Here is a 22,990-nt window from a genome sequence, read left to right as displayed (position 1 = left end):
ACTTTGCACGTTGCGACATCGCTACTGCGATATCGCCGGGGTCAAATCGAAAGTGACGCACATCCGGCACCAATAACAACGTCGCAATGTGTAAAGCCTAGATGCACCGATAAACGATCGCAAAAGCATCGTAAATCAGTGATCGGTGTAGTGTCGGTCATTTCCATAATATCGCTGCAGCGACAGGTACGATGTTGTTCCTCGTTCCTGCGGCAGCACACATCGCTGTGTATGAAGCCACAGGAGCGAGGAACATCTCCTTACCTGCCTCCACCGGCTATGCGGAAGGAAGGAGGTGGGCGGGATATTTACGTCCCGCTCATCTCCGCCCCCTCCGCTTCTATTGGCTGCCTGCCGTGTGACGTCGCTTTGACGCTGCACGACCCGCCCCCTTAGGAAGGAGGCGGGTCGCCGGCCAGAGCGACGTCGCAGGGCAGGTAAGTCCGTGTGAAGCTGCCGTAGCGATAGCTGCCGTAACGAACATTATCACAAGATATTGCATCGGCGACTATCGCGCTCGGCATCACTACAATCGGCTAGCGATGTTGCAACGTGCAAAGTACCCCTTACTGTCAATATATGAGTAGCCATGGATTCCTAAGCTGCAATGCCCTGCACATGAGGTAAGAGAATTGGCTATTTCAGGAGAACTATACTACATTTTTAATTGGAGGGATTTGCTAATATTATTATTATTATTATTATTATTATTATTATTATTATTATTATTATTATTACAAAGTTAAAGAGGGAAGGGCACCACCTTCAGGGATCTCCAGGTATACAGTAACATAAGCAAGTTGAAAGAGAAAAGAGGTATACCTATTAAGGGATCACCAGGAGATTATGTCATATAAAGTGAAATTTTATTAAGTACAAAAAGCACACTACAACAATACATGGAGCTTCACACTAGGGGTGAAGGCACACAAAATGAAAATTAAAAACACTAAAAACAACCATCCCCTGGCCAAAGAGATATAGCTAATATATATTGTGTTGCAATAGAGAAATATCATTCAACACCCCTCTTGTAGATGTAAAATGGAGAATGCAAACTGCTAAAAAGCCTGCACACAAGTATTCAAAAGCCTGTTTTTATAGGGCATGTCAGTAATTAACTGGATGCACCCTGACTGCTGTGCCCAGGCAGTACAGGGTTAAGCATTCTTCCCATGTCCGATTTAACACACCCTCCCCTTATAGATTTTGCCCAATGGGATCGTTCCCAGAGTTCCATAGTTTTTTCCCATATATAAAGTCCCTCTCTTCCTGATTCCGGCCTCTCCTCACTGCGTGAGAACCGGATTAAGCTGTCCCACCCTCCCTCCCTAATGTTTGTGAATTTTACAAGTCACAGCGGTATTTATCCAAAACTGGTATGTTTGTTAAGCTGAAGTGCGCCGGGAGTCCGGCCTGGCACAACGCTTCGTTTTGGAAGTTGCTAATAGTTATGGTTATCTTTGCTGTGACCGACCTACCTCCACAAAAAAGATGAGAGTATGAGTGTTTTTTGATAAAGCTCTCAAATAAAGTTTTATATTTTGGTTACATTGGTGTCGGTGTGTTTAATTGGACATGGGACGTGTTGGTTGGGGGTTCAGGGTCTCAGCAGTCAGGGTATTGTTAGTGTGTACATTAGGCCAGCCTCTGGTAGCAAAAAGGAGTGAAGGAAGACTGCAAGGCCCCTGAGGTCACATGAATTAGCGCCACAAGCAAAAAAGACAATCCTAGAGCATTTGAATTATAAACGGTACCACATAATATGAGTCGGACCCCAGAAATAAAGGACACTCCTAGGGCGTCAAGAGAATATGTAGACGGTGCTGAATAATATCAACCAGCCCCAGAGCTAGCGTAATATAATGTGCACATCAGACATAACAGTAGACAACGAGTATAGGTGCCCCATGTAGAGCTTATCTATCTATAGTAGGCACAGTCTATATACAGCACCTGCAAAATAGAGTATATAGAGTGTATAGCATGCATATAGGACAAATACCTAGGCATAGAGTGCTGTAGCTGTGCAGACTAACCGGGCTAGATAATATATAGACGGCACCAAATAATGTAAACCAACCCTAGGGCTAGTATGATATAGTGTGCACATAAACAACCATAGTAGTAGACAGCAAATATAGGCACCCCATACAAAGCTTATATATCTTTCACCCAGGTAAAATGATAGGCACAGTCCATATACAGCGCATGCAAGATAAAGTGTAGCATGCGAACAAACAGATACCGAAGCGCAAGGTGCTGTGGCTGCGCAGGCTAAACGAACAAAAATGACAATACTCTTTTCAGAGTGTTGTAACCGCCCATACTCACTATCCTAAAATGCAATAGAGTACAGGCATAGCAGAGTGCCAATGTAGCAAGAGGGGTGGTACACTTTGACAAGGTTACCCCATGCGTATCGCCTCCATACAGGAGGCTTCCTCAGGGGAAGAAAAACAGGTGATGTATGGTCAAAAGTGTGCCAAATTTAAGTCATAAACCAATGAGATAATCACTCACCAGCTTGCAGCTTTAGGAAATGCAGCAATGTGGTATGTAGCGTTTCTGCATGGCGGCCGCGATGTTGTCCGAATCACATGACTGGCCTAATGTACACACTAACAATGCCCTAGAACAGGCTTTTGAATACTTGTGTGTAGGCTTTTTAGCAGTTTGCATTCTCCATTTTACATCTACAAGAGGGGTGTTGAATGATATTTCTCTATTGCAACACAATATATATTACCTATATCTCTTTGGCCAGGGGATGGTTGTTTTTAGTGTTTTTAATTTTCATTTTGTGTGCCTTCACCCCTAGTGTGAAGCTCCATGTATTGTTGTAGTGTGCTTTTTGTACTTAATAAAATTTCACTTTATATGACATAATCTCCTGGTGATCCCTTAATAGGTATACCTCTTTTCTCCTTCAACTTAATTATTATTCCTACTACATATTAGGATACGATCTTGGTGATGGGACTAACCCTTTAAGGACTTCTTCACTGAGCCGAGATCTCGATCTGCCCCACTTTCGGCACTATTGTATTGAAGACCAGAAGAATAAGTGACCTGTCATAGAAACACAGGAGGCAGGCAGGGGGGAGGAGGAGCAGGAGGCAGAGGGGAGGAGGAGCAGGAGGCAGGAGGCAGAGGGGAGGAGGAGCAGGAGGCAGAGGGGAGAAGGAGCAGGAGACAGAGGGGAGGAGGAGCAGGAAGCAGGCAAGGGGGAGGAGGAGCAGGAGGCAGAGGGGAGGAGGAGCAGGAGGCAGAGGGGAGGAGGAGCAGGAGGCAGAGGGGAGGAGGAGGAGGAGACAGAAGGGACGAGGAGCAGAAGACCCTACCCCCAGTTATCTTCAAACACTGCTTTAACAATAACTACAGATCGGATTCATTCACAGAAGGTATCAATTTAATCAGTATAATCGCGCCTTTATGGCCATGCCTTTTCTGTACAGTATATTGCCAAAATTTGCTGACAAGTTCACTTTAAAGAAAATATTTTTTTGTGAAGGACTTACACGTGTTAAAAAATATCCCTGTTCTGATATTTCCCTATTTGGCCCGTTTCTATTTCCTGCTCCTGTCTTTTGCAAAGAGGAAGTGCTGCTCAGCCAATCACTGGCTGAGGCGGGTCTGTCAGTGATTGGCTAGGCAGTGTTTCCTACCATTTCCAATATGTCACATTTGGGCCAGACGTAGAAACCACTGAGAACTAAGAAATTGTTGGAACAGGAGCTGTGAGGGTGACATATCATTCCTGCCATACTATATAAGTTAATTGTAATCTGCTGGACAATCCCTGTAAAACATGTCCAGTTTTCTACAGCAATATGTTTAGCCTGGATACATTGAGATCTACTTCTGCTGTGTAACTAGGTCTATATTTTTATTAAACTCTGGATGCAGCATTTACCGGGATACTGTTTTGTATAGTGAGACTTACATGTAAAGGTACCGGGGGAAAGGTATGCAAATTAGAGAGAAAACAGCCTTTAATAGTGCCAAGAATAGGTGTCTTCCATGTAGTCCATGTCCAACCCAATAAGCATAACTAGTGATATCACTTAAAGGGAACCTGTCACCAGATTTGGGGCCTATAAGCTGCGGCCACCACCTGTGGGCTCTTATATACGGCATTCTAACATTCTGTATATAAGAGCCCAGGCTGCTGTGTAGAACGTAAAAATCACTTACCTAAACGGTCGGTTCGGTGCAGACTGGTCAAATGGGTGCCTCCGTTCTCCGGGTGCGGCGCCTCCTCTTTCGGCCATCATTGTCCTCCTTCTTCTGAAGCCGGAGTGCATGACATATCCTATGTCATGCAGACGCGCCGGCATTGTGGTCCTGCTCAGGCACACTTTGATGTGCCCTGAGGAGGGCTCAGGCTCTTATATACGGCATGTTAGAACGCTGTATATAAGAGCCCACTGGTGATTGCTTCAGCTTATAGTCACCATATCTGGTAACAGGTTCCGTTTTAACCAGAAACACCGAGCCCTTTGGATATAAACAAGTACAGTATGTTCCCCCTTCACTAACAACAAAGAGAAATATTCAAAGTGATGAGAAAATAAATCACACATTATTTTAGAGCATTACGCCACATTCCATTATAACAGAAATAAGCTTTATTTACATAAAACTGGAAACCCCTTTTATAGAAAGAAAAAAGATCAGGGAATTCCACATTAGTTCCCCTGGTAATTTCCCTTTCTAAGTTTCCCTTTTAATTTCTCGATTGAGCTGGCTCCATCAGGAATAGCAGCACAAGTCCCTCAACGCCTCCTTTGCCCTATTATCACAGTCACTTCATTCCAATCACTGGACTGCAGGCAAGATTAGATTGGAGTGTAAAAGTATTTGGCACTAATTTATGCAATTTTTTTTACACCTTTGGTACTTGGTTTGCAACAATTTGCAATGTAATGAACACCGAAGGAAAACTTATGTTATTTGAGATTCCCTGCAGGTGGTCCGGTCTATTGAGGGCACTTCTGGGGGTTCTCCATGCTCAATATTAAGCCAGGGTCACATTACTGTGTTTTCTCCATCTGAAAAAAACGCTCTGATTATAGTAATCTGACTGATCCGAGTTGGTTTCTTTTATCTTTGATGAGTGGAAGATTGAAACAAAAAATGTCTTCTCCTTTGTATGAATCCATGAAAATCTGATTTCAGTATGGTCCAATTTCTTTGTCGCTCCATTGGGAGACCCAGACAATTGGGTGTATAGCTTCTGCCTCCGGAGGCCACACAAAGTATTACACTTAAAAGTGTAAAGCCCCTCCCCTTCTGCCTATACACCCCCCGTGCATCACGGGCTCCTCAGTTTTTATGCTTTGTGCGAAGGAGGCACACATGCACGCATAGCTCCACAATTTAGTCAGCAGCAGCTGCTGACTATATCGGATGGAAGAAAAGAGGGCCCCAGGGCCCCCGGCATGCTCCCTTCTCACCCCACTCTGGTCGGCGGTGCTGTTAAGGTTGAGGTACCCATTGCGGGTACATAGGCAGGAGCCACATGCCGTTTTCCTTCCCCATCCCTTAAGGGCTCTGGGTGAAGTGGGATCCTAATCGGTCTCCAGGCACTGGGACCGTGCTCCCTCCGCAGCCCCTGGGGAATCTGCTGGACAGGAGCTGGGTATCGTCAGGGACAAGGCCCTGCTACTGTGAGGTACTCTGTGTCCCCTTGGGGACGGCGCATGGAGCGCTTGGGTCATACACGCTGCAGCACTGCTGGGTGTGTTAGTGCGCTGGGACTACCGCGCTGACCGCGCTTGTTTGCCGGCCGCGCTTATAACTTTAGTCCCCGGCTTCTGCGGCCTAGTACCGCATATTCCCGCCCCCGGGCCTGCCAGTCAGGGGAAGGGAGGGACGCTGCACTGGACGTCAGCGCTGAGGGCTGGAGCATACTTTGTATCCTCCTCCCCCTCACTGAGCACCGTGGGGCACCAGATTCATGCACTTTCTAGGGCACGCCCACGGCCCCCTCCTCCTCACAGAACGCCGGCAGCCATTCCTGTCAGCACTTCTGAAGCTGGAGAGGAGAGACAACACGGCTCTGGGAGGCCCAGACAGGGAATCTGGTGGTCACACAACCGCTTTAGGCGGTCGGTAAGCCGCACCTGTTTCTAGGTGCTGGCCCCCCTGGGTGCCGAAGTATATATATATATATACATGCTTATATGCTATACAGTTACTCTGTACGGTCGCACTGTTGGTTTTTGGCTATATACCCTCCCGGATTGTACTCAGAGGAGACAACAGCATGTCGTCCGCAAAAAGCAAGGGTGCCAAAGCACAGGCTTACTTTGCAACCTGTACCTCATGTGCGGCTATACTACCGGCAGGTTCCACCTACCCTCATTGTGTACAATGCTCGGCCCCTGTGGCACTTACTCAGCCGGAGCCTCTGCCACTGGTGGCCCAAGTGGAACCACCTGCTACCACTGTCCAGGTGACAGGGACGGAGTTTGCAGTATTCGCTGACAAACTTTCTGAGACTATGGATAAATGGTCTGCTAAGATACTAGAAGCCTTGCAGTCCAGGCCGGTAACACAGGCCCCGGGCACTGTTGAATCATTGACCCCAGGCCCCCCTCGGTTGGAGCAGCAAAGTGCTCCTGGGTTGACTCATAGGTCCCAAGGTGAGGTCTCTGACACGGACCGCAGTCCCAGACCGCCTAAGCGGGCTCGCTGGGAGCTTCCCTCGACTTCATCACACTGTTCAGGGTCTCAGCAGGAGGACTCTCTAGAGGATGAAGCGGAGGTGGCAGATCAGGATTCTGATCCTGAAGCCGCTCTCAACCTAGATACACCAGAAGGAGACGCCATAGTGAATGACCTTATAGCGTCCATCAATCAGGTGTTGGATCTTTCTCCCCCAGCTCCTCCAATTGAGGAGTCAGCTTCTCAGCAGGAGAAATTCCGTTTTAGGTTTCCCAAGCGTACAATGAGTACGTTTCTGGATCACTCCGACTTCAGAGAGGCAGTCCAGAAACACCGAGCTTGTCCAGATAAGCGCTTTTCTAAGCGCCTTAAGGACACACGTTATCCCTTCCCCCCTGACGTTGTCAAGGGTTGGGCTCAGTGTCCCAAGGTGGATCCTCCAGTCTCCACACTGGCGGCTAGATCCATAGTTGCAGTGGAAGATGGGGCTTCACTCAAAGATGCCACTGACAGACAGATGGAGCTCTGGTTGAAATCCATCTATGAGGCTATCGGCGCGTCCTTTGCTCCGGCATTCGCAGCCGTATGGGCACTCCAAGCTATCTCAGCTTGTCACTCGCAGATTAATGCAGTCACACGTGCCTCTGCTCCGCAGGTGGTGTCCTTAACCTCTCAGGCGTCGGCGTTTGCGTCCTACGCCATTAATGCTGTCCTGGACTCTGCGAGCCGTACGGCGGTAGCATCCGCCAATTCGGTGGCAGTCCGCAGGGCCATGTGGCTACGTGAATGGAAGGCAGACTCTGCTTCCAAAAAGTTCTTAACCGGTTTGCCATTTTCTGGCGACCGCCTGTTTGGTGAGCGATTGGATGAAATCATTAAACAATCCAAGGGAAAGGACTCATCCTTACCCCAGTCCAAACCAAATAGACCTCAACAACGGAAGGTACAATCGAGGTTTCGGTCCTTTCGGCCCGCGGGCAGGTCTCAATTCTCCTCGTCCAACAGGCCACAGAAGGGTCAGACGAACTCCGATTCATGGCGGTCTAAGTCACGTCCTAAAAAGACCGCCGGAGGAACCGCTCCCAAAGCGGCCTCCTCGTGACTTTCGGCCTCTTCACACCGCATCCTCGGTCGGTGGCAGGCTCTCCCGCTTTTGCGACGCCTGGCTGCCACAGGTACAAGACCGTTGGGTGAGAGACATTCTGTCTCACGGTTACAGGATAGAGTTCAGCTCTCGTCCTCTGACTCGATTCTTCAGAACATCTCCGCCCCCCGAGCGAGCCGATGCTCTTCTTCAGGCGGTGTGCACTCTGAAGGCAGAAGGAGTGGTGATCCCTGTTCCTCTTCAGCAACAGGGTCACGGTTTTTACGCCAACTTGTTCGTGGTGCCAAAAAAGGACGGATCTTTCCGTCCTGTTCTGGACCTAAAACTGCTCAACAAACACGTAAAAACCAGGCGGTTCCGGATGGAATCGCTCCGCTCCGTCATCGCCTCAATGTCCCAAGGAGATTACCTAGCATCAATCGACATCAAAGATGCTTATCTCCACGTACCGATTGCACCAGAGCATCAGCGCTTCCTGCGTTTCGCCATAGGGGACGAACACCTTCAGTTCGTGGCACTGCCTTTCGGCCTGGCGACAGCACCACGGGTCTTCACCAAGGTCATGGCAACAGTGGTAGCAGTCCTACACTCTCAGGGACACTCGGTGATCCCTTACTTAGACGATCTGCTTGTCAAGGCACCCTCTCGAGTGGCATGCCAACACAGCCTGGACATTGCTCTGGAGACTCTCCAGAGATTCGGGTGGATCATCAATTTTCCAAAGTCAAATCTGACACCGGCCCAATCACTGACATATCTCGGCATGGAGTTTCATACTCTCTCAGCGATAGTGAAGCTTCCGCTGGACAAACAGCGTTCACTACAGACAGGGGTGCAATCTCTCCTTCAAGGCCAGTCACACCCCTTGAGGCGCCTCATGCACTTCCTAGGGAAGATGGTGGCAGCAATGGAGGCAGTTCCTTTTGCGCAGTTTCATCTGCGTCCACTTCAATGGGACATTCTCCGCAAGTGGGACAGGAAGTCGACGTCCCTCGACAGGAACGTCTCCCTTTCTCAGGCAGCCAAAGCCTCCCTTCGGTGGTGGCTTCTTCCCACTTCATTGTCGAAGGGGAAATCCTTCCTACCCCCATCCTGGGCGGTGGTCACGACGGACGCGAGTCTGTCAGGGTGGGGAGCGGTCTTTCTCCACCACAGGGCCCAGGGTACCTGGACTCAGCCAGAGTCCTCCCTTCAGATCAATGTTCTGGAGATAAGGGCAGTGTATCTTGCCCTAAAGGCGTTCCAGCCGTGGCTAGAAGGCAAGCAGATCCGAATTCAGTCGGACAACTCCACAGCGGTGGCATACATCAACCACCAAGGAGGAACACGCAGTCGGCAAGCCTTCCAGGAAGTCCGGCGGATTCTGCTGTGGGTGGAAGCCACAGCATCCACCATATCCGCAGTTCACATCCCGGGCGTAGAAAACTGGGAAGCAGACTTTCTCAGTCGCCAGGGCATGGACGCAGGGGAATGGTCCCTTCACCCGGACGTGTTTCAAGAGATCTGTTGCCGCTGGGGGATGCCGGACGTCGACCTAATGGCGTCCTGGCACAACCACAAGGTCCCGGCATTCATGGCACGGTCTCAAGATCACAGAGCTCTGGCGGCAGACGCATTAGTTCAGGATTGGTCGCAGTTTCAACTGCCTTATGTGTTTCCTCCTCTGGCACTGTTGCCCAGAGTGTTGCGCAAGATCAGGTCCGACTGCCGCCGCGCCATCCTCGTCGCTCCAGACTGGCCGAGGAGGTCGTGGTACCCGGATCTGTGGCATCTCACGGTGGGCCAACCGTGGGCACTACCAGACCGACCAGACTTGCTGTCTCAAGGGCCGTTTTTCCATCTGAATTCTACGGCCCTCAACCTGACACTGTGGCCATTGAGTCCTGGATCCTAGCGTCTTCAGGGTTATCTCAAGAGGTCATTGCCACTATGAGACAGGCCAGGAAACCAGCGTCCGCCAAGATCTACCACAGGACGTGGAGGATATTCTTATCCTGGTGCTCTGATCAGGGTTTTACTCCCTGGCCATTTGCCTTGCCCACTTTTCTTTCCTTCCTTCAATCCGGATTGGAAAAGGGTTTGTCGCTCGGCTCCCTTAAGGGACAAGTCTCAGCGCTCTGTGTCTTTTCAGAAGCGCCTAGCCAGACTTCCAAAGGTCCGCACGTTCCTGCAGGGGGTTTGTCACATAGTCCCTCCTTACAAGCGTCCGTTAGAACCCTGGGATCTGAACAGGGTGCTGATGGCTCTTCAGAAACCACCCTTCGAGCCAATGAAGGATATTTCTCTTTCACGCCTTTCGCAGAAAGTGGTCTTCCTAGTAGCAGTCACATCACTTCGGAGAGTGTCTGAGCTAGCAGCGCTGTCATGCAAAGCTCCTTTCCTGGTGTTTCACCAGGACAAGGTGGTTCTGCATCCGGTTCCGGAATTTCTCCCTAAGGTGGTATCCCCCTTTAATCTCAATCAGGATATCTCCTTACCTTCTTTTTGTCCACATCCAGTTCACCAATGTGAAAAGGATTTGCACTTGTTAGATCTGGTGAGAGCACTCAGACTCTACATTTCTCGTACGGCGCCCCTGCGCCGCTCGGATGCACTCTTTGCCCTTGTCGCTGGCCAGCGTAAAGGGTCACAGGCTTCCAAATCAACCCTGGCTCGGTGGATCAAGGAACCAATTCTCGAAGCCTACCGTTCTTCTGGGCTTCCGGTTCCCTCAGGGCTGAAGGCCCATTCTACCAGAGCCGTGGGTGCGTCCTGGGCTTTGCGGCACCAGGCTACGGCTCAGCAGGTGTGTCAGGCGGCTACCTGGTCGAGCCTGCACACTTTCACGAAACACTATCAGGTGCATACCTATGCCTCGGCAGATGCCAGCCTAGGTAGGCGAGTCCTTCAGGCGGCGGTTGCCCACCTGTAGGAAGGGGCCGTTTTACGGCTCTATTACGAGGTATTATTTTACCCACCCAGGGACTGCTTTTGGACGTCCCAATTGTCTGGGTCTCCCAATGGCGCGACAAAGAAGAAGGGAATTTTGTTTACTTACCGTAAATTCCTTTTCTTCTAGCTCCAATTGTGAGACCCAGCACCCGCCCCTGTTCCCTTCGGGCTGTTGTTCTTTGTGTGCACATGTTGTTCATGTTGAATGGTTTTCAGTTTTCCGAACTTCCTTCGCATTGAATTTACTTTAGACCAATTTATAAGTTTCCTCCTTCCTGCTTTTGCACCAAAACTGAGGAGCCCGTGATGCACGGGGGGGTGTATAGGCAGAAGGGGAGGGGTTTACACTTTTTAAAGTGTAATACTTTGTGTGGCCTCCGGAGGCAGAAGCTATACACCCAATTGTCTGGGTCTCCCAATTGGAGCTAGAAGAAAAGGAATTTACGGTAAGTAAACAAAATTCCCTTCTTTTTTTTCATGGCTTTATAGACTTGAATGGCCACGTAAATCTGATTTATGGAGGCAAATCGTGCATGCTCGGATTTCTTTTTTTCCTTGGACCAATCAAAATTGAGCATGGGTACTGCCTCCTTGAATAACATTGGTCCAATTGTGATCCAATGTTTTGTCAGATTGCACTCGGATAGAAAATACAGTCATCTGCACAAGACCTTTATGAAGGGACTAACGATATCTCATCAGAAGTTCTCGTTGCTCTTCGATTGCCAAGCTATTGATACTTGGTGTCATCAAGATAGTCATTTGAAGCAGTTGTCCAGCTCTAAAAACATTTTTTCTTTACGGCTAAAAATTATATTTGCAACTGGCTTTCATAAGAACTTTTAATTCAGTGGTGGACACAGACAGAAGAGGGCACCTGTGCAAGAACAATATAAGGACCCTCAGCAATATAAGGCTGCTTTCACAAATCCGGTTTGAGCACTGCGGCTCAATCCGGCTGTAAAACCTATGCAACGGATGCGGCGACAAAAATGCATCCTTTGCATAAGTTTTTACATGCGGCCCGTCCGTTTTTTTCCGCTTGCGGAACGCTACTGAGCATGCGCTGTACAAAAAAAATGCATGTGGCGGCTGGATGTGTTTTTTGCCGCATTGCGCCGCATCTGGCGTCCATAGGCATGCGCATTGGAAAATGCGCCGCATCGGCCAGATGCGGTACGATGCGTTTTTTTTTTTGCTGGACAAAAAAAATGTGCCAGGCAACGTTCGATCCGGCTGCCGCATCGGCTAAATCTGCCGCATGCGGCAAAAACCGGACCAAACGCAAGGCCATGCGGCACAACCCTGCACTAATGAAAGTATGCAGGAAAGAAACGGAACCGGCAAAAAAAAAAAAACTGTTTCGTTTTTTCAGCAAAGAGCCGGATTGTGCCGCACAGCAAAAAACGGATGTGTGAAAGCAGCCTAACAGCTCATCAGAATGTGCTCCACAGTGTGTATTTAAGAGACCTTCCTTGCGCTCAGATATGTACTATACCTACAAATATATAACTTCTGACACCTTCCTCTTTCAGAACTATGAATAGACTTACGCAGCTTGAGAGACTGGATCTCGGAAGTAATGAATTCACAGAAGTGGTAAGTCCTGTAGAAACTCCCTGCTAACACCAGTGTCTTATGATTGTATATTGTAATTTTTTCTACTGGACTCGGTACTCGAAACTAGTGTTGAGCGAGCACTACCATGCTCGGGTGCTCGGTACTCATAACTAGTGATGAGCGAGCACTACCATACTCAGGTGCTTGGTACACATAACTAGTGATGAGTGAGCACTACCATGCTCGGGTGCTCGGTACTCATAACTAGTGATGAGCGGGCACTACCATGCTCGGGTACTCAGTACTCGTAACTAGTGATGAGCGAGCACTACCATGCTCAGGTGCTCCGTACTCATAACTAGTGATGAGTGAGCACTACCATGCTCAGGTGCTCGGTACTCATAACTAGTGATGAGCGGGCACTACCATGCTCAGGTGCTCGGTACTCATAACTAGTGATGAGCGAGCACTACCATACTCAGGTGCTTGGTACACATAACTAGTGATGAGTGAGCACTACCATGCTCGGGTGCTCGGTACTCATAACTAGTGATGAGCGGGCACTACCATGCTCGGGTACTCAGTACTCGTAACTAGTGATGAGCGAGCACTACCATGCTCAGGTGCTCCGTACTCATAACTAGTGATGAGTGAGCACTACCATGCTCAGGTGCTCGGTACTCATAACTAGTGATGAGCGGGCACTACCATGCTCGGGTGCTCGGTACTCGAAACTAGTGTTGAGCGAGCACTACCATGCTCGGGTGCTCAGTACTCGTAACTAGTGATGAGCGAGCACTACCATACTCAGGTGCTTGGTACACATAACTAGTGATGAGTGAGCACTACCATGCTCAGGTGCTCAGTACTCATAACTAGTGATGAGTGAGCACTACCATACTCAGGTGCTTGGTACACATAACTAGTGATGAGTGAGCACTACCATGCTCGGGTGCTCGGTACTCATAACTAGTGATGAGCGGGCACTACCATGCTCGGGTACTCAGTACTCGTAACTAGTGATGAGCGAGCACTACCATGCTCAGGTGCTCCGTACTCATAACTAGTGATGAGTGAGCACTACCATGCTCAGGTGCTCGGTACTCATAACTAGTGATGAGCGGGCACTACCATGCTCGGATGCTTGGTACTCGTAACTATTGATGGGCAAGCATTACAGTATTCGGTTAGTCAGAACTAGGCTTGGCTGCTTGGTACTCTGAACTAGTGATGAACTTGGCAGTCGTAACGAGCAATTGTTTGCTCAGATGGGCTCAACAGTTTTTTTTTTTTTTTATTTGATGCTGCACCCTTCGACTATCACTAAAGTGATGTTCTCAAGGGCACAACCCCTTATTGAGGGGATCCTCAGTAGGAAACTATTCTATTAGCTCTTTGATGTCTTTATGGCAACTGGAATAAGTATTACAAGCTTTAAGTTATAGATCTTAGCTTCTTATTGGCCTAATAGTCTCGTTAACTGATTTTCAGCGATGGAATGAATGACATAGTTGACATATTTCATGTCTTATAGACGTCACATAATCTCCTGACATGCAGAAAGTATCTGTCCCCTGCAGTGTTCGTCCTTACTTTTAAATTTATGACCCTTCGTGTACTTCCGTTTTATGTGTAGATCTTTGAGTTTTATCGGTAAGGCTTCATTCACATCTAATCTAGTATTTTGGTTCCAGGAGCAATCGCCTAACTAACAGATCCCATGAGGTTCTTTGGGTTTCTGTCATGGGAAAAATAGTGCGTCATCTTGTGCTATTTCTTGTCTTCTTTCACAAGGCAACGCTGATGTGAACCTCGTCTAACTGGGGAGGGGGGGGGTGTAATTTTTTTCATTTATATTTCACAATTTTGTATTTTGCTTTTTTCTTATAGCCTGAAGTACTTGAACAATTAGGTGGGTTAAAGGAATTCTGGATGGATGGCAATAGACTCACCTATATTCCGGGGGTAAGTATGCACCCTAAGTGTATGTGCTTACATTTAGTATTTGCAGATTTTTTGTGTTTGCATGAAAAAGGCTGAGTAAAATATAGTTTTTGCGTGAGTTTGTAAGTTTCTATGACCTCTTACCACTTACGAAGAGTCCAAGAAAAGTGGTTTGAGGAAAGCCCAAAATTAGATCCATTTATTAAGAGGCATGCTCCTCCTTTTCCTCCAATACAGATCAGTCCGGCATAAAACACCGGTCGTGGTAATTCTTGCTCGAGGTTTGGTTTTAGAGCTTTTTTACAACTAGTAAACAGTTGAGAAATTGTCCTCGGCATTCCTCCCAACCAACATGCAGGAGGTAAACATTTCAGAAATGTAAAACCTCTTGAAGATCCTTTGTTTCCACGTCCACTGAACAGCATTTCTTTGTTAGGAACGCGGAGATTCTTCCATCGGAATAAAGATGCATGTGATGTATTAATGAGTGGTGGTCATATGCCATCTTACATAGACTTTTCTTTCTTTTTCTAGTTTCTTGGAAGTCTGAAGCAACTAACGTACTTAGATCTCTCAAAAAACAACATAGAAATGGTGGAAGATGGAATTTCTGGCTGTGAAAATTTACAAGACCTGCTGCTGTCCAGCAATGCCATTCAGCAGCTTCCGGAATCTATTGGTTGGTATCTAGAAATCAGATGTTAATGTTACTTTTCAATAGCAATACTGCATGAAAAGTAATGTCAATGTCAAATGGTACCTTGCATCTTTTGGCTCGACAGTGCTAAAGCCACCATGCAGTAGGATATTGAGGATATCCATAAAATTAAATCTTTAGGTAATAGAGGTGTTATGGCAGATTGGAAGAAGATAATCATGCTGTATTGGTGAGAATCAACTTTTCATGCTGCATCATAGCGGCGGACATATCATTGGTGCAACCTGTACCTGGCCCTGGATGTAAGGGGGCCTATCTCTACCTTTAATACAGGTGGAATTGTACATTGTGATGAGCTATTTGACTGGAAAGGGCCCATATATTGTTTTTGCACAGGGACCTTTACTGTCTTGGTCCACCAGTGCTCAATCAGATGTCTGTTTTTCACTCATGAGTTCTATCAGTGTCTTTCATGGATTTTTGTGGACACCAAAAAATTGGGAGATCTGCCAGATTTTGATTGAAGATCAAACTCCAAGATCAAACTCCTCAAAGCAAGTCTATGGCCCCGATTAATCAAGGATGGTTATTTTTTCACGGGTCTTGATGATGGGACGCGGTTGAGTCATATGCTCCTGATTCAAGAAAAGTTGCACAGTTGTTCTTCATGAATCTGGAGCGTCTGACCTGTGGAGTGCACAAAGTCAAAAATCATATTCCAGTCAGTAAGTGGAGTCACATTTTTGGTGTACTGAAATGCTACATCTCATCATGAATTAGACAAACTGTGACACCATGCTCCCGTCCTGAACATCTCGGTGTAGCTGATGGAAATTGACTTGAAAAATCAAAAAGTTGCAAAAATGTGCCAAAATTTGGAAACTTTACACAACTTTTTTTTTTGGACGCTTTCTGGCTTGAAAGCTTTGATGAATTGGGCCCTTTGAGTCTCTGAAAAAATTGGACAGCGCTTGGACGTCTTCAATTTTCTACACGGTTTTCATTTTTGTTTGACACAAGTGTCTTGTAGACAAAAATAACCAACCCAGAGGAAAACTTTTGTGAACTTTATTGACAAACACTGCTGAAAATCTGCTCCACAACAATGATGGAAATCAGTCAGGTTTTTTTTTGCATACAAGAAAAACCACTGACATGTGAATGAGCCCTTACGATGTCTTAAAGGGATTGTCCACTACTAGGACAACCCCTTCTGATTCCTTGTTTCTCACGGGAAAAATAACGAAGTCTACGTTTACCTCTCGTACTGCCACCGTTCCAGTGGTGTCGCAGTTTGCGTTTCCGCGGCCCGCGTGACGTCACAATGTCACATAGGCCCCATAAACGAAAACCGCAACACCACTCTGCGTCCAATCAGCTGCGGCTGCACATACTTTGTTGATTGCTCGTTTGCTCCAAAGGCGGGGAGAAAGAAGCCAGAGCTGATTAGACGCGGAGCTCAAGTGACAACACAACCCCTCGTGAGCCCTGGAAACGGGAGCCACAGCACCGCTGGAATGGCGCCGGTACAGGAGGTGAGTATAGTCTTTATTATTTTATCTGGGGGAAACGTACGGATTCAGAAGGGGTTGTCCTAGTAGTGTCGAACCCCTATAAAGATGCCTTGTTTCTGGTATGCAGGACTCACTGATCAGACTGTAAGATATAACTTCTCTGAAACAAAAATTTATATATAATTTGCTAGAAACTGACTCTGAGGCCCCGATTCATCAGTCACTACTTTTTTTTGTCTCATGGTATTCATTGGCGTTCATTGCTCCAAATTGATCAAAATGGTGAGCATTGTTCATCAATTTTCATCAAGTCAAAATGGACTTTTTGTCCCTGTCATTAGTCATTTTTGAGACTTTTTGTGCAAAAAGTCAGATCTTTTTCAAAATGTTGCAAAAAATAAAATGCATAAAATAACTCCAGGGGACGCCTTGAGTGGATTTGCGCCAAATGTTGCTATTTTTTAAGAAGTCACAAATATAGAATCAACTGAAAACATCTGGAATCATACAACTCCGGCTACAAAACAGAAAAAAAACAATAAACAGATGAGCACCTATAAAATAGACTTAAAAAAAGGCACAAAGAAAAAAAGGCACAAACCTTTTCAAAACACAAGTGCAAAGGCAATGATGAATCTGGGCCAGAATGTGATGCAAAAATGTCATCGCTGTGGTCTGTTTGCAACTTTTTTTATTTTAATTAATTTAATTTTTTAATTGGTGCAAACAGATCAAAGAAAAGAATGACAGTAACTGATAAAAAAAAATAAAAATAAATCACACTATAATGCCTGCAATGTTTTCACCCCGGTACATGTTTGTGTGCTGCATTTCCTGCTGCATAACCTCACATACAGGATACAATAATTCACCAAAAAGGACGTAAATTCAAATATATATATTGTATATTATTTTTATTGCACAATTTTTCGCAGGATGCAGCCGGGCCCTGTGGGGTGTCTGTCCTGTGTGCTATTGAACTTAAATAGTGCTGGGCAGCCTGCCTTACCTAATAGAAGGGCGTCATCAATAGGCTGTGAGCATTGCACATATCTGTGTGACTAATGCCCTATGTAAATCCTCATTAGCGTGCATGTTTAATACCAGCAGCCACTCCCTCCATGAGTTGGTAGGTTGAGAGTGGCTGTCTCATCGGGATTCTGCACCTGTGTTACCCATACCTTTATCATGGGGGGCGGCTGCATCCTTCGAGTGCACTTGCCATACAAGATACAATGGACTGGACTCGCGGAGATTTACAATATAGGCCTTTTGATCTTTAAAACTTGGATCCATAGTTGTGCGTCAGCCCTAAGATTTTATTTTTTTTAGCCAAACTTTTTTTTTTTTTAATTTTTTATTTTACATTTTTTTTTAACATTTTTTAAAATAAAAGTTACAGAGAGCAAAAAATCCGTCATGTCGTTTCAAATACCGTTGAGCTAAATTAAATGTAAATTAAAAAAAAAAAAAAAAGTAGAAAACCAACAAAAATAAATCAAGTACAATTTTTGTTTACATGGATCTGTCTGCTTTTTTTCATTCCAGGAGCGCTGAAGAAAACGACGACTCTGAAAATAGATGAAAACCAGCTGATGTACTTACCAGACACCATTGGAGGGTACGTGTAGACTCTATATACTGTATAACTCCATATATTAACTCTCATCCAAAGTTGGACGGGATGTAGAGTAAAGAGATCGCTGCTTGCTGTACTAGGGTTACAGGTTATTATTTTATATATTGTTTATGTCAGGAGCATGCAATGGGTCGGGTTGTTTGTTTTCCTTGTTGATTTCTAGGCAGGCTTATTTCTGTCCAGAAGCGAGCATGGATCCACTGGATATGAGCCAATCCGCTCTCATTTACACAGGCGAAACTAAGTGTATGGGAACAGAACAATTGTTGATATGATCGTTCTGTCCCCAGACATTGGCTGCAAATTGTCTGTTTACACCCGATTGATGTGCTGCCGATATTGGCGTTTTTTTGGGGGTTTATTTCCGCTGGCAAAAAGAATCCAATCAACGGAAGAATGGATGGTTTGCTGATTATTGGCTTGTTTACACAGCTAATAATCAGCCCATGTAAATGGATCTCAAAGGGGTTTTCTACTAATCAACAACCACTTATCAATAAACCCAGTGGTCGGGATAAACTGGAAAAAAAATCTATATTTACATTCCGGACCAGCGCCTTGGTTCTGCCTTTGTTGCCGAGTCTGCTTCCAGTCTCTTGGCAGGTGATTGCTGCAGTCCTCAAGGTTTCGTGTGTATGTAAGAAAAGTGTGTTTGCTACAATTGATTGGCTGCAGCGGTCATACTTCATTAGTTGTGCCACAAGACTGGCAGGAGACACAGAAGAGAGCAGAACATGTGCTTGGTTCACAGAGATCGGTGTATATGTATGTATGTATGTATATATGTATGTATGTGTGTGTGTGTGTATATATATATATATATATATATATATATATATATATATATATAATATATATATATATATATATAAAATGTGTGTGTGTGTGTGTATATATATGTGTGTGTGTGTGTGTGTGTATATATATATGGTTATGTCCATCTCCAAGATCCCAATATGTAGTAGGTTTACTAACATTAGCAAATATCTCCAATTAGAAATGTAGTATAGTTCTCCTGATTAGATATGTGTCTTACTTCATCTGCAGGGCAATGCAGGATCTTAGGTATCCTGTGTTACTTCCACTCATATAGTGAGCTCATGGTCATAACCATGGATACCTAAGCTGCAATGCCCTGCACATGAGGTAAGAGACATGGCTGTATCAGGAGAGCTATATTACATTTTTGATTGGATGTATTTGCTAATATTATTATTACTACACTTACTACATATTGGGATAGGATCTTGGAGATGGGACGACCCCTTTAAATACCCTGGGGCCATTGATAAGGGATTGTCTAGTGGTTCACAACCCCTTGAAATGTCTCTGTAATCCCAATAAATAATGTTCTATTAAAAAATTGATAATCAAAATGAAGCTCTAGAACCCAGATGATCTTCCTGCTTTTTGGCTTCTGGCCTTTCATTTTTTTAAAAATATATAGTTATACCGTTGTATAAAGTTTATATCTAAGCTTTCTAAAACTTGTATACTTTATTATTCAAATGGCGACCTCTTCTCCCCCCAGGCTGGTTTCCCTTGAAGAGCTGGATTGCAGTTTCAATGAGATTGAAGCTTTACCTTCCTCCATTGGGCAATTTTCTCAGATACGGACGTTTGCTGCTGATCATAACTTCTTAACGCAGCTTCCCCCAGAGGTGCAATGACGGTTTTATTCATCATGCGATGTGTGAATTGCTTTAGAATCAATTTCGCTAGAACTGTAAGCGAGTAAACAGCGAGTTTCTGAAAGATTTCCGCTCTTCCTCACTTTCACAAATTAATCAGCTTTGTCTAGCGGGATTCCTAGTCTACCGTAAGAGCGTCTGTATATTTTTAATGATCGTTAATTGACTTGCAGACTAAACCAGTACGTATACTGTTATTGGGTCTATATGTGAATGTACAGTATATAGAGACACACACTTGTATGTAGCTCTGTGTGTGTGTATACATACTGTGTGCATGTGTACAGTACCGACCAAAAGTTTGGACACACCTTCTCATCTCTAGCACAACTGTTAAGAGGAGACTTTGTGCAGCAGGCCTTCATGGTAAAATAGCTTCTAGTAAACCACTGCTAAGGACAAGCAACAAGCAGAAACTTGTTTGGGCTAAAGAACACAAGGAATGGACATTAGACCAGTGGAAATCTGTGCTTTGGTCTGATGAGTTCAAATTTGAGATCTTTGGATCCAACTACTGTGTCTTTGTAGAAAAGGTGAACGGATGGACTCTAAATGCCTGGTTCCCACCATGAAGCATGGAGGAGGTGGTGTGATGGTGTGGGGGGGCTTTGCTGGTGACACTGTTGGGGATTTATTCAAAATTGAAGGCATACTGAACCAGCATGCCTACCACAGCATCTTGCAGCGGCATGCTATTCCATTTGGTTTGCGTTTAGTTGGACCACCATTTATTTTTCAACAGGACAATGACCCCAAATACACCTCCAGGCTGTGTAAGGGCTATTTGACTAAGAAGGAGAGTGATGGGGTGCTACGCCAGATAACCTGGCCTCCACAGTCACCAAACCTGAACCCAATCAAGATGGTTTGGGGTGAGCTGGACCGCAGAGTGAAGACAAAAGGGTCAACAAGATGTTCTAAGCATCTCTGGGAACTCATTCAAGACTGTTGGAAGACCATTTCCGGTGACTACTTCTTGAAGCTCATCAAGAGAATGCCAAGAGTGTGCAAAGCAGTAATCAAAGCAAAAGGTGGCTAGTTTGAAGAACCTAGAATATAAGACATATTTTTAGTTGTTTAACACTTTTTTATGCATTTCATTCCACTTGTGTTAATTCATAGTTTTGATGCCTTCAATGTGAATCTACAATTTTCAGAGTCCTGAAAGTAAAAAAAAACTCTTTGAATGAGAAGGTGTGTCCAAACTTTTGGTCTGTACTGTGTGTGTGTGTATATATATATATGTGTGTATATATATATATGTGTGTGTATATATATATATATATGTGTGTATATATATATATATATGTGTGTATATATATATATATATGTGTGTATATATATATATATATATATGTGTGTGTATATATATATATGTGTGTATATATATATATGTGTGTGTATATATATATATGTGTGTGTATATATATATATGTGTGTGTATATATATATATGTGTGTGTATATATATATATGTGTGTGTATATATATATATGTGTGTGTATATATATATATGTGTGTGTATATATATATATGTGTGTGTGTATATATATATGTGTGTGTGTATATATATATATGTGTGTGTGTATATATATATATATATGTGTGTGTATATATATGTGTGTGTGTATATATATATATATGTGTGTGTGTATATATGTATATGTATATATATATATATATATATATATATATATATACTCAATATACAATATGCAACTGAAGAAAAAAGATTGAAAGTATTGATATATAAAGTGTAAAATGCACCCCTGCACTGTTTTCTGCTTGGAGGGTCCCCTCAATTTTTTTTTTTTTTTTTAGCTCCATATGGGCAGAACTTACACATTTTTTCAATTGTCCTAGGCGACCAAAAGATATATGGCCATACATGACTTAAGGTGGGGCCTACTTGGTTGGCCGATATTAAAGATGGCTAAACACATTTAGGAGTGATCATCTGACCATCTAATGTATATGGTCTTTGCCATGATAGCAGATCTCAGGGAGAAAGGAGGGTCAAGCATGTTGGATTTCAACATGCCTGATCCTGTTATTTTGAAGGAATCTATCTCCTATAAACGTAAGCGGGGATGATCTACAATACCAGTCATTTCCCATGTCCTGCCAGCAACAGGCTGCAAAGAAACTTCAAAGATTATAAAGTAATTGTAAAATAAGTTTAAGATGAGAATGTCAGCACAATATGACTCTTCAAACCAAGCACTGGAGCTTGGTGCACCCTTGCCATGCCCAAACACTTCACGTTTGCTTTTCATCTCTTTCTGCCCTACTTTTCCTGGTTTGATGGCTCTGGAAACAGGAAACAACATTGTGGAAAAATGCACTGAGCTCTTTGGCTATGCCAATGGTGCACCGAGTGCCTGGGCTTGGTTTGAACAGTCATTTGTGATGACAGACTCCCTTTAACATTTACATTATTCTTCATTTATTGTTCTCATTTAACATCTATTTTTTGCTAATTTTAGATTGGAAATTGGAGAAACGCCACTGTGTTATTCCTACATTCTAATAAATTGGAGTCTCTCCCCGAGGAAATGGGAGACATGCAGAAGCTGAAGGTCATTAACCTGAGCGATAACAAGTGAGTATTGCAAATATATAGTCATACGTGATGATAACTCTACAGAGGCCGTGACATTGGAGTGTGCTTTCCATAATACTGATACCTCCCATGTCATAGACACACAAGGACGGTATATAGACAGAACGCACCTCACACGGTTTTCCGACCATAGTTTGTTGCTCTCTTCCCTTAATTAAAGAAACTAAGTGGTACCAGTCAGCCTGTGCTGGCAAAGTACAGGCGCTCGTGCATCATGGCGAGGCCAATCATTTATACACACCCTCCCACCTACTGGTTTTTCCTCTATCGCCACCCTCCTTCATAGAGCCAGAGAAGTAAGGAGATAGAAAAGCCCCCCCCCCCCCCAGATGCACGAGCGCCTGTACTTTGTGTGAACAGTCATCCTGTGCAGCTAGTCCTTTTAAGTATTCTCTATTCTCATTCCGGTTTCATTTGCTGCAGTAGGTAGTCGATGAAACCATAAAAGTGGTCTCATTAAAGAAACGTAACACATTTGCATTTTATTGCCTGTCCATAGGATGGAGGATAACTAGCTGATTGCTGGGGGTCTGGCCGCTGGGTTCTCTGGGATCTGGAGATTGGGGCTCTGAGCATTGTGCTCTACAAGTCCCATCATGGTGGTGTACATACTCTGCCTCCTCTTCATTTATGGTCCTCGGTGCTGCTGGAAAT

The 22,990-nt window shown here is 44.9% G+C and overlaps 1 protein-coding gene across 2 annotated transcripts in view; it reads left to right on the top strand.

Moving 5' to 3' along the window:
* Nucleotides 1-22,990, top strand: part of ERBIN (erbb2 interacting protein) — a 352,105-nt gene that overhangs the window by 224,139 nt on the left and 104,976 nt on the right. For both annotated transcript variants that reach the window (XM_075326048.1, XM_075326057.1), the window contains exons 9-14: nucleotides 12,244-12,307; nucleotides 14,159-14,233; nucleotides 14,747-14,891; nucleotides 17,933-18,005; nucleotides 19,555-19,684; nucleotides 22,200-22,315. In XM_075326048.1, the coding sequence (XP_075182163.1) occupies nucleotides 12,244-12,307; nucleotides 14,159-14,233; nucleotides 14,747-14,891; nucleotides 17,933-18,005; nucleotides 19,555-19,684; nucleotides 22,200-22,315 (603 nt within the window). The remainder of the gene's footprint in view (nucleotides 1-12,243; nucleotides 12,308-14,158; nucleotides 14,234-14,746; nucleotides 14,892-17,932; nucleotides 18,006-19,554; nucleotides 19,685-22,199; nucleotides 22,316-22,990) is intronic.

The sequence above is a fragment of the Anomaloglossus baeobatrachus genome, chromosome 1 (genome assembly GCF_048569485.1).
Source record: "Anomaloglossus baeobatrachus isolate aAnoBae1 chromosome 1, aAnoBae1.hap1, whole genome shotgun sequence".
Taxonomy (NCBI): Eukaryota; Metazoa; Chordata; class Amphibia; order Anura; family Aromobatidae; genus Anomaloglossus; species Anomaloglossus baeobatrachus.
Note: the sequence above shows the minus strand (reverse complement) of the source record. Positions and strands in the feature narration are given on the sequence as shown.